Source organism: Xenopus laevis, chromosome 1L (assembly GCF_017654675.1).
Source record: "Xenopus laevis strain J_2021 chromosome 1L, Xenopus_laevis_v10.1, whole genome shotgun sequence".
NCBI lineage: Eukaryota > Metazoa > Chordata > Amphibia > Anura > Pipidae > Xenopus > Xenopus laevis.
The window spans coordinates 100975589-100988375 of NC_054371.1; the positions used below are offsets into that span (position 1 = coordinate 100975589).

The following is a 12787-nucleotide window of genomic DNA, read 5'->3' on the forward strand; positions in this document are numbered from 1 at the left end:
TCCGTTTCTTTTACACATTGGTTGCTGGGGGATCCGGCCGGGTCGGCGGAGGGAACGCACCGCCAGTTTGCAGGATTGGTGAACTACAGGTGTGCGGTAGGAGAATTACATTGTAACCCTCCTCCAGTGCCATTGTGAAGATTGCAGGCTGACTTGTATCTTTTTCTTTAAAATATTTACATCCATGCCAATGAACACGTTTTGATTAGTAGGAAATCAGGAAATACTACACATTACAATTACAATACGGCTCTATAAAATAAGGGCAGTACCGTCACAAATATGCTTATGTTGGCCAGCCTATTGAATATCTACTCTGACAATTGGCGCTATATAAGCATATTCCTATACTTCTAATGGAGAAATGTTAATTAATCATATACTCGCTAACAACTATCACACTGTCGTTATTGAATAAAGTTTTGCTTTTTCAAAGTACCACATGAATGCTGACAGAGCGGTGGTCCAATCAGAGAAGACAAGTTCCCGAGGTTTCCTTTTTCGTAGGCCCTCCCTTTCCTGTAGTATGTTACGTGACTGTGCTGTTAGCAAGGGCTAGTTCTCAATAAACAGCTGTGCCTTTCTGCTATAATGTCTTCAGGGTCCCGTTCGCCAGTTAGAAAGCATTACACCTGCAAACAACAACGAAGGAGGAGCAGACATTGTGAAAGTCGAAGTAGTTCCAGCGACAACGAGAAAAATTCACGATACTGCGAAAGACAGAAGGGTTACCGTTCCGCATCAAACAGCGATGACAGTATCCATAGAAGAAGATACCGGGCCAGGTCCAGAAGCAAAGAAAGTGCAGGGAGACACCGGGACGGATCTGGCAGTCGGAGTGGTCCAGAGAGAAGGAGACGTCATCGCAAATCGAGCAGTGAAGAGAGGGTTGAAAGGAGGCGGAAGAAAAGCAGCGAGAGGTCCAGGTAACCAGGGGAAGGTTGGTATATCAACTAGTGAACTACACTGGGTTTAGTAGTTTGCCTTGCCCAGACTAGTCAGAATCACGGGGTTGAATATAGCCCTGGTCAGACCTTATAGGGTCACGTTAAGACTCATTCATTTATATATCTGTGATTGTGGCAAATCTTGAATACAGAAACAAAGTATATCTCATTGGTGGGCCCCTGCAGCCACACTAAGGCATTCGTGGCTAGACTGCCTTCAAGCAGGTGAAATAAATGTAATGAGAAAAAACTATGCAACGAAGAAATAACATTTATACTCCTTCCTGGAAATCGAACTATCAGAAACTCACAGGCCACATCTATATGAGCCCCACAATGAGAAAACATCCTCAATAAAGTTTGTTCTAAAAGAATGTTAACATAAAATAACATACATTAATTGGATATGTGGTGGAGCTCCAGCTGCTTAAAATAAAAGGCCTGCTATTTCATAGAGTTGCATCATTCAAATTTCTGCAGATAAAACAGTCTGATTGTGGGCTTTGGGCAAATGCTCCTTTTGCCCATCTAGTAGAATGGTCCCGTGTGCTTGTACCACTATTGTAACTCTGTAAGGAACAATGATTCCTGTTTAGCTTTGTTTGACCGCATGGGTCCAAAAGCAAGTTAATTTACAGCTGACCGTACTTAAATATTACAGTATTTAGGGAAAGACCTCTTTTGGCAGGCTATTTTTAATATTTTATGGGTAAATAAGTAGGCATAGCTTAGCAGCTTTGGGGAATATTTAATCTAAAAAAATTATAGTTTTTTTCTATTCTGAAAAATTGGAGTTTAGCAGAACTACCCTTGAAAAACTCGAATTTACTCCTGCTAAAAACTGTCAAGTAGTGATGTGCGTGTCGGGTTTGACCCGCACCCACCGATATCCGCCCGACTTTCGGCTATCTTTTATAGGACTGCGCCGACCCGCTGATGGTCACAAAAGTGGCGCGCGATTATAACCGTTGAACCCAGGAGTCGGAAGCCTGCAAGGTAACGGGAAGAGCAGGCAGAAGAGCTCAACCCGGACTGCCCACGACCCGGAAGGGGGGGCGAGGTTGGCCTAAAACTGCCTGACCTGTGGATAAACCCGCAGGTCCCATGGGTATTGGGCCGGCCCGCACATGTCAAGGTCCTGTAGAAGTCAATGGCAGAGGTCCCTTGAACAATTTGAAGATGTTTTTTGCCTTCATGATTTGTGTTTTTTACAGTGGTTGTGCGCTTGAAAACTGGTTTTGTTGTGCTTTAGGCATTAAAGTAATTTTTCATTAAATACATACAGTGGTGTGAAAAACTATTTGCCCCCTTCCTGATTTCTTATTCTTTTGCATGTTTGTCACACAAAATGTTTCTGATCATCAAACACATTTAACTATTAGTCAAAGATAACACAAGTAAACACAAAATACAGTTTTTAAATGAGGGTTTTTATTATTTAGGGAGAAAAGAAATCCAAACCTGTGTGAAAAAGTAATTTCCCCCTGAACCTAATAACTGGTTGGGCCACCCTTAGCAGCAATAATTGCAATCAAGCGTTTGCGATAACTTGCAACGAGTCTTTTACAGCGCTCTGGAGGAATTTTGGCCCACTCATCTTTGCAGAATTGTTGTAATTCAGCTTTATTTGAGGGTTTTCTAGCATGAACCGCCTTTTTAAGGTCATGCCACAACATCTCAATAGGATTCAGGTCAGGACTTTGACTAGGCCACTCCAAAGTCTTCATTTTGTTTTTCTTCAGCCATTCAGAGGTGGATTTGCTGGTGTGTTTTTGGGTCATTGTCCTGCTGCAGCACCCAAGATCGCTTCAGCTTGAGTTGACGAACAGATGGCCGGACATTCTGCTTCAGGATTTTTTGGTAGACAGTAGAATTCATGGTTCCATCTATCACAGCAAGTCTTCCAGGTCCTGAAGCAGCAAAACAACCCCAGACCATCACACTACCACCACCATATTTTACTGTTGGTATGATTTTCTTTTTCTGAAATGCTGTGTTACTTTTACACCAGATGTAACGGGACGCGCACCTTCCAAAAAGTTCAACTTTTGTCTCGTCGGTCCACAAGGTATTTTCCCAAAAGTCTTGGCAATCATTGAGATGTTTTTTAGCAAAATTGAGACGAGCCTTAATGTTCTTTTTGCTTAAAAGTGGTTTGCGCCTTGGAAATCTGCCATGCAGGCCGTTTTTGCCCAGTCTCTTTCTTATGGTGGAGTCGTGAACACTGACCTTAATTGAGGCAAGTGAGGCCTGCAGTTCTTTAGATGTTGTCCTGGGGTCTTTTGTGGCCTCTCGGTTGAGTTGTCTCTGCGCTCTTGGGGTAATTTTGGTCGGTCGGCCACTCCTGGGAAGGTTCACCACTGTTCCATGTTTTTGCCATTTGTGGATAATGGCTCTCACTGTGGTTCGCTGGAGTCCCAAAGCTTTAGAAATGGCTTTATAACCTTTACCAGACTGATAGATCTCAATTACTTTTGTTCTCATTTGTTCCTGAATTTCTTTGGATCTTGGCATGATGTCTAGCTTTTGAGGTGCTTTTGGTCTACTTCTCTGTGTCACGTAGCTCCTATTTAAGTGATTGAAACAGGTGTGGCAGTAATCAGGCCTGGGGGTGAGTACAGAAATTGAACTCAGGTGTGATAAACCACAGTTAAGTTATTTTTTAACTAGGGGGGCAATCACTTTTTCACACAGGCCCATGTTGATTTGGAGGTTTTTTTCTCCATTAATAACGTAAACCTTCATTTAAAAACTGCATTTTGTGTTCAATTATGTTATCTTTGACTAATAGTTAACGGTTTTTGATGAGCAGAAACATTTAAGTGTGACAAACATGCAAAAGAATAAGAAATCAGGAAGGGGGCAAATAGTTTTTCACACCACTGTAGGAAAAAAATATTTATTTTGACAATTGACAAAATATTTTGATGGATTGCTTTGCAGATCTCATTCTGGAGAGAGGGGAAAAAACAAAAAGAGAGAGCACAGAAGACATGAAAGAAAACGTTCTCCTCCTCGTCAGAAGCCACAGAACAAACAGAAGAAGAAACGATCTAGGTCAAGAAGCTCTGTTTCTTCTCTTGCCTCTTTATCACCAGCAATGTCCCGGAGCCCTAAGGAGGCAAATAAACAACGTCTCAGTTTAGAGGAACATTTAAGTTTGAAGGAAGAGAAAAAACAGAAAAAAGAAATGATGAAGGCAATGGAAACACCAGAGGAAAAAAGAGCCCGACGTTTAGCCCAAAAGGAAGCAAAAGAGAGAAAGAAACGTGAAAAGATGGGCTGGGGGGAAGAGTACATGGGATATACGAATACAGACAATCCATTTGGAGATAATAACCTTCTAGGTACTTTTATCTGGAATAAGGTTAGTGTGAAACAAAGTCACAAGTTCTAATAGCATTTAAATGCTGCAATCCATAAGGCATGTCCAAAGGGCCCCCCCGTTCAAAGGGCACTTATATCAAACACAAAATATATATTCCAAAACATTCTATTTTAAGTTAAAAAATCAATCTTTATTTAACATGGATTTAAAAGAATAGGCAAACAGATCAATTTGTGTAAAACAAAGCAAATCTCTGTTTCTACAGGATTGCATATTATGTAATAGGAACATTGTGAATAATATAGATTGTAATAGATGGGGTTTGTTTATGGGATAAAGAAAATGAGTTTACAAAAAAATGTGATTGAGGTAATGTAATCCTGTAATAAAAGTGAGCAAGGATGGAATGCATATGACCAAAAAGCAAGTGCAGGAGGGTATTATGGCACTTAAAAGAGCAGTATTCAACATGAATAGTGAATAGGGCTTGCACTGAACTTTTTGCATATTGTTTTAATTATGAAAGCTCTATGGTTGAAACTGCTCCATATTAGGTCTTTGCATGGTATGTAAATAGATTACCAGTAAACAGATAACGAAAACAGTCACAACAATGAGGGCAGTTATAATCAAAATATTTATGTTGCAATTACTAAATATGGAGTACCTGCAAAATGTATGTTTAGCAGAACACCTATTCATTGAACTCATATTGAACAGCTGGGGGAGGGGTTATTGCCCTTTTAAAGGAGAACTAAACCTTAAAAATGAATATGGTAAAAATTCTTATGATCCAGGACTTCAAACTTGTCACAGGGGGTCACCATCTTGGAAAGTGTCTGCAACACTCGCATGCTCAGTGGGCTTTGAGCAGCTGTTGAGAAGCTTAGGGGTCATCATAAATTATCAAGCAGAAAATGTTGGCCTGTAATATGAGCTGATGCTACAAGGCTGATTATTACATTCTGATGCACTGGGTTCTGTGCTGCCATGTAGTAATTATTTGTATTAATTACTAATCAGCCTAATATTGTGACATTTTATATTCTATGGGTAACTGTGTATTTTCAGTGGGTTCCTAAGCTCAGTAAGTGACAGCAGCACAGAACATGTGCAGTGAATAAGCAGAACAGAAGATGGGGAGCTATTGGGGCATCTTTGGAGGCACAGATCTTCCCTCCTAAAGGACTGTGGCTGCCTTGGGCTGGTATAGAAGCCCAAAACAAAATGTACACAATTTCAAGCCTATGTCTTTGGTTAAGATTTAGTTATCCTTTAAGCATCAAGATTTCACTGGGGCTTTGGGTACAAAACACAAATATCACTGATTAGCAGTTCTTTCTTATGGTGATAGTGAAGCTCTAAAGCAGCATGCACTTCAATTTCAACCCTGTTAATAAAGATTCATACATATCTTTTAGGCACAGTGTTCTGAATGTATTACTGCTGTACTTTTTTCCTTATTTGTCACAAGTTTAAAGGGCAGCTAAACTTTGAGTAACATTGGTCTACACCAGTTCTGTCCAATTCTGTGGTACAGAGGGCCAAAATTTTACTGGCCTATGTGGTGGAGGGCCGATAATGGAAGTCAGTGTTGGCCACTCCCCCTTTTAAAACACACCTACTATAAACCACACCCATGTTACCACAAGAACTTTTAAGATCATATCCACATTAACGGTGGTAGCACACCAAAAAGATCAAATGGTTGGTGCTCACTGCAGGGAAATCCCTCATCACTGATGTAAAAAATTTGTCATGTTAAAACATACCATTAGATCGATATTCCTCCTCCTCCCCTGTGGATAATACAACAACCCCTCAACACATGATTAAACACCTTAGGGGCCCTTTACAACAATTTCTAAATGCTAAACCCCAAGAACAATCCCTTAACAGGCTTACATTCCACAGGTAGCGTAGGGCAAGCAGCACTGGGAAAGCAGAGAATGGCACACACAAGCAGCACTGGGAAAGCAGAGAATGGCACACACAAGCAGCACTGGGAAAGCAGAGAATGGCACACACAGGCAGCACTGGGAAAGCAGAGAATGGCACACACAGGCAGCACTGGCCAAGCAGAGAATGGCACACACAGGCAGCACTGGGCAAGCAGAGAATGACACACCCAAGCAGCACTGGGCAAGCAGAGAATGGCACACCCAAGCAGCACTGGGCAAGCAAGAGAATGGGGCACACACAAGCAGCACTGGTCAAGCAAGAGAATGGGGCACACACAAGCAGCACTGGTCAAGCAAGAGAATGGGGCCCCCACAAGCGGCGCTGGGCATGCAGAGAATGGCACACACAAGCAGAGAATGGCACACACAAGCAGCACTGGGCAAGCAGAGAATGGCACACCCAAACAGCACTGGGCAAGCAGAGAATAGCACACCCAAGCAGCACTGAGTAAGCAGAGAATGGCACACAGAGAGGAAAGGCAGAACAGAGCAGGAGACCGGGAAACCTATCATTCTAATATGTATTACATACAGTGACAAAGTGCTGGTGCCCCATTAGCATTTTGAATAAAGTGTGAACAGGTGGGCAGTTTCAGCCTGGGTCTCCGGTGTGAACAGTACAGGCCTTTAGAATATAAACAATAGAGGTGTCACAAGTGTGAACAATGTAGGGGGGATCACAGGTGTGAACAATACAGGGGATTACAGTCTGAATTTGAGGTTTATCAATGCAGGGGCCAGTTAATCTCTGTAGTGATACCATTTAAATTTTACATATGGTAAACAGACACAGCATGTAGGGGGCCACAGAAGGGGCAGGGGTCGCCAGTTGACAGCCCTGGTCTACACCATCCTTTTTACAAGAAAAATAATCTTATCCTTTTTTTATTACAACAATGCATTGGCATTTATACACAACTTTTTTTCTGATACAGTGATTTAGTGGACCAACAGAACCTTAAGTTCTTTTGGCTTTTCCTTATATCTGCCTGTGCATCTAGTTCAACAGCACTGGAGAGAGCTGACTGAAACAACAAAAAGCAAAAGTGTGTGTGTGTGTGTGGGGGGGTTTAAAAGTTTTTGTCATTTTTAAAAAGTCTGTCATACGCTACTGTTGAAATCCATAGTGGGTCTTGAATAGCAAACAATAAATATTCAAACATACCATTCATATAGTATAACAATTGATCACTTAAAATTATTTCTCTCAACAGGCATTAGATAAGAAAGGAATCGGTCACCTTACAGAGAAAGATCTGAAAGAAAGAAATAAACATATCCAAGAAGACAATCGTTTAGAACTGCAAAAGGTAAACTGTTATTAATAATGTTAATGATTGGACTAGTCCCTGGATTCATTTGTAGTGGTGATACATAAAAGGATTACTGCTGATTTCGGGAAAACCTGAACTTTCTAAATCTGCCTGAGTTTTTTTTATTTCCACTTCTGGAACAAGATTTAGAGCTCTAAATACAAAAATTAGAAAAATTGCCATTTTTCACAATATAGGGATTTATACCAGAAAAATATTTTATTTTATGCACAAAAAGTCAACTGATTTGGAAAGCCTCAAGTGTAACGATCCAATACCAGATATGTATAGTTTTAAAAAGATTTTCTGACTCTATAGATCAAAAACTCCCAGCAGTAAATTACTGAATTTCAAAGCACTGCAGTAGAATGTCATAATTTGGATTCCAAAGCCAATAAATCACAAGCAGTAGGTTTACACCAGCAAACCATATATTTTTGAAAAGTACAGAATATGTTGAATCCAAAATAGGTAACGATGTCTTTCTACTCCGAATTACCAAACATCAAAGCTTTTTAGAACTTCGTGGTTGCTATAAAAAATTATGAAAATTTTGAAAAATCGCCTCAAAACTTACAATTTGCAAGTTTGTATCTCCTACATTGCAATGATTACCAAGTGAAAACATCCTAAATATGTATGCCAGGGGTCCACTGAACAGTTTCATGCCCATTGTGCATAAGATTACCAAAGTATCTGGCGTTTATGGACCAAAAAGGAAGTTAGCCAGACAAATTGTCCTGGAGGTCACATTTACTGTGTTTTTGTGGGGTAAAACAAAAAAAAATGTTGACACCCTCCCACCCCCAAAAAAGTGCACATGAATTCAAAACGGGTAACCATGTCTTTCTATTCACAACATGTTCCCAAAATTTTCGGTTTTGATGAAATACCTGAAAATCACCTCAAGGCTTCTACTTTCTTGCATGTTATCTTCCTCATAGCAATAGGTACCAAAAGAAAACATCCTAAATATGTTTCATTCCCATTGTGCATAGGATTACCAGTATCTGGCACTTAGAGATCCCAAAATGAAGTTAGCACATACAAATTGCCCCAGAGTTCACTTCAATTACTGAAAAATCAGTGCATTTACTGAATTTTTTTGAGGGGTAAAAACCACAAAAAAAATACATTGACCCCCAAAACCATTTATTTTTGGAAAGTACACATTCAGCCAAATCCAAAATGGGTAACCATGTCTTTCTACTCGCAATGCTTTACCAAAATTATCGGTTTTGATGAAATACCTGAAAATCGCCTCAAAGCTTGCACATTCTAGTATCTTATCTCTCAAATAGCATTAGGAACCAAGAGAAAACATCCTAAATATGAATGCCAGCATTCTACTGAACAGTTTGATGCCCAATATGAATTTATTTATCAGACTTTGTGGTGTGCAGAGACCCCCAAATGCAAACAGTGCAAATACATTTTCACGACTGACACTGGCTGCTGCAATACAAGCATGTATGTGTATTATGTGCCATAAGACCCCTAATAGTAGGGAGACCCTAGAAAATCATATATTTTTGGAAAGTACACATTCTGACACCCAAAATGGGTAAATATGTCTTTCTATTGCAATCTACCAAACTTTAAAGCTATGTTGAACATAGCTGTTCTTATGCAATTTCTGAAAATCTTTACAAAGCTTGCAATTTACCCCCATTATATGCCCCACATTTCGTAACATATCCACATAAAACATCCTAAATATGAACATGAGTCTACTGAACACTTTGATGCCCAATATGCATAGATACTAAACTATATGGTGCACAGGGGCCCCCAAATGGATATATAGCAGTCAGCATTTCCAGGGGCAAAACAAAGTAACAGAACAGTACGAAAAGCAATGAAATCACTACAATCCAATAAAACCACAAAAAAAATCTGTTTTTTGTCTAGTGTAATCAGCAGTTAGAATCACAGTTTGAATATTTCAGCTTGGTCAAACAGGTTTTATGGACAGAAACAAGTGAACAACGCCTACACAGAGCTTAAAATGCAACAAAATCACCAAAAATGTAAATATAAATCACCAAAATAAGCAAATAAGCTTTTCTCCATGGCAATAAAACTTTTTTTAGGCAAAAAAAAAACCCAGACGCGATAAAGAAAAAAAGCCACAAAATAGTCTGTGTGTACAGTTGGCAAATTTCGTGTTATGTGCATGTGTGCAAGTATGTGTGAGTGAAAACCCACAATCCCCCCAAAAAAAGTATATTGGTGTAAAAAGTGTGTGTTTGTGAGTGTGTGGCACTAACATGGGGACAAACAGGCTGGAAATCCGGAGGAGAAGCAGAAGGGATCCAGAAACCAGAGGGGTCCTCTTCTGTGCAGGTCTCTTGAGTGGGTGGCTCTGGGGGGGGGTCTAGGTAGTGTGGGCAGCAGCAGGACACAGGTGGGGTTTTCACGTGTCTGTTACTGCCTTGGGGCCCCTAGGTGATCACGAACCTGTGCCACTTGATCTTTCGCTCTGCTTGTTGCCTTGGGATGCGACAAAGTGAGTATCTAGGAAAGATCTGCTGTAGATCGGAGAATCTTCAGAACTTTTATCCACAGATTCTATGAACTGTGGCACTTAAAGTGTTAATGTATTATATAAAAGAGGTAATTATTACTTCAACAGTTTTTGTTATGAATATATAATTACTGTATACATATCTCCATTCTGTGGTTCTTTTATATTTATATATAAGGTGAAACAACTCCGTTTGGAGCGTGAACGTGAAAAGACTATGAGAGAGCAAGAGTTAGAGATGCTGCAAAGAGAAAAGGAGGCAGAACACTTCAAAACATGGGAAGAGCAGGAAGACAACTTCCATCTGCAACAAGCCAAGCTCCGGTAAGTCTATTTCAGTGTTGACAATTGCCACCTTATTGTAACCAATATTATGCTGTTTTAAAAATGGTCCATTTCATGGAATTTTGATGTCTGTACATTTGTTAGATCGAAAATCCGCATCCGGGATGGCCGTGCAAAACCAATAGACCTGTTAGCAAAGTACATCAGTGCAGAAGATGATGACCTTGCTGTGGAAATGCATGAACCCTATACATTTTTGAATGGGCTTACGGTTTCTGACCTGGAAGATTTGCTAGAAGATATTCAAGTAGGTTGCTTAAATTCAGTTATTTTGTGGGAGGCTAGTAATGTTGCTAAAACAAGATTTTTGATACTCCCCATTACATCTGTTTCTCTGTAGTCGAAAGGGGGACACAGGGAACGATGGGGTTAAGTTCATCCTCCAGGGGCAGGACACTTGAATATTAATTTAAGTGGGAGCGTGGCCATCAGGCTTACCCCCCCCCCACACCATACATTCCTATTCAGTTTGTTCCAAAGCTGCGAACGGAAACTTTAACCTTAACAGGTAGAACTGTTAACCTGAGGGTTATATAGTAAGCAACCAAACAGTAGCTCGCCTAAGGGCGGGAAGCCCCGTGTCCCCCTTTCAACAAGAGAAACAGATTTAACCGGTGACAAAATCTTGTTTTCTCTGTCGTCTTAGGGGGACACACGGAACGATGGGGACTTAAAAAAAGCAGTCCCAACTACAGCAGGGTGGGAGCACGCTTAGTCGATTGTTTGTATTTTTATTTAAGTACGGATTGTAACACCTTCTGCCTTGGGGAGTCCTCGCTGGAGGCAATGTGTCAACCCTGTAGAATTTGTAAACGTGTGAACAGATGGCCAGGTGGGCACTCTACAATCTGTTTCAAGGAAGCTGCGTTACACCATGCCCAGGAAGCTCCCACCACCCTAGAGAAGTGGGCTTTGATTCCTTCAGGTGGTGCTCTTCTCTTTGCACGGGGGCTTGAATGATTTACTCTTTAATCCATCTAGATATGGGTGCTTTAGAGGCTACCTGACCCCTGCGAGGGCCAGATGGAAGAACAAACAGAAACTGATGTTCAGAAGGATTTCGACGATCCTATGTACCACCGTAGAGCCCTGACTATATATACAGTAGCTAGCGTAGTCCGCGTTCCTTGTCATTTTTAGATTCCGGACATAGTGAAGGAACAACAATCTCTTGGTTCGCTTGGGATGCGGATACCACCCTGGGTAGAAAACTCAGAACTGTGCGTAGTACAGATGTCGGAACGGAGCAGCGATGTGGGCCACTCCTTGTAAGATGAGCGTATTACATCCTCATTCGTTAATCTCGATTAACGTCCTCATTCATTCGAGACTGCAACAGACTGACAGGGCCGGTACTTGCAGTTTGAGAAAGCTAAGTTTACACCCCTTGAAATACTAATGCCACATCCTCCGATATGATTTCAAATGATGAAGGCTTACGAGCTTTCAACATAGTGGCAATAACCTCTTCCGTTAGTCCTCGACTCCGCCATATGGATGCCTCAACAGCCATCCTGTCAAGCGAATAGTCTGGGATTGAGATGTACTTTTGGCCCCTGTTGAGGAAGGTCTGGTCTGGACACCAGCCGGACCAGCAGTCTCGCTGACAACTCCTGAAGGAATCAAGGACCAGGTCCTCCGCAGCCAGAACGGAACCACTACTATCACTGTCACTCGAGACTGCTTAATCTGTTGAGGTAACATGGGGAGTGGGGGAAAGGTGTTTGCTGGGTCGAAGTGCCAATGCTGTGTGATGGCGTCCACCCTTGCTGCTATTGGCTCTCGGTAACGCTCAAAAATCTTGCTACCTTGCAATTGGATCTGGAAGCCATTAGATCTATGCTTGGCTGTCCCCAATGATATTGAATGCTTCTAGGTGAAGCTCCCTTTCCCCCGGATATAGCTGAATCCGAATGAGGAAATCCACTTTCATGTTGGACAGTCCTGGGATGTGTATTCCCTACAACTTGACAAGGTTGATATCTGCCCAGTGCAGAATCTGTCTGGCCTCTGCCAGCGCTGCTTCCTCCCAACTTATGAGCCACAGCATTCTGTGTGCTGTATGGATAATGCAGAAGTGCGTGCCGTAATCTGTCTATTGTGGTGTCATAGAGATAACTCGATGCCTCTGCAATTGAATGTGCGGATGTTAACAGTTCCTGTTGGGGAATCCCCTCTGGTATGACCTTGATAATGATTCAGACCATGCCATGTAAGGCTTAGGGCACCAAACTGAAGCTAGGCAAGGGGCGCAGAGTCGACCCCGCAGATGTAAAACTTATAGGAAACCCTCTAGCCTATCTGAAGGATCCTTAAACACATCTGCATCAGTGACTGGCAGAGTGGTAGAGTTAGAAGCCTTGACA

The 12787-nt window shown here is 41.5% G+C and overlaps 1 protein-coding gene across 1 annotated transcript in view; it reads left to right on the plus strand.

Moving 5' to 3' along the window:
* Positions 1 to 458: 458 nt before the first annotated feature.
* The window catches only part of cactin.L (cactin, spliceosome C complex subunit L homeolog), a 30229-nt gene continuing 17900 nt past the window's right edge, over positions 459 to 12787 (plus strand). Inside the window, exons 1-5 of the mRNA XM_018254045.2 lie at positions 459 to 926; positions 3891 to 4314; positions 7451 to 7546; positions 10255 to 10400; positions 10506 to 10668. Coding sequence (XP_018109534.1) covers positions 592 to 926; positions 3891 to 4314; positions 7451 to 7546; positions 10255 to 10400; positions 10506 to 10668 — 1164 coding nt within the window. The 5' untranslated portion in view covers positions 459 to 591. The remainder of the gene's footprint in view (positions 927 to 3890; positions 4315 to 7450; positions 7547 to 10254; positions 10401 to 10505; positions 10669 to 12787) is intronic.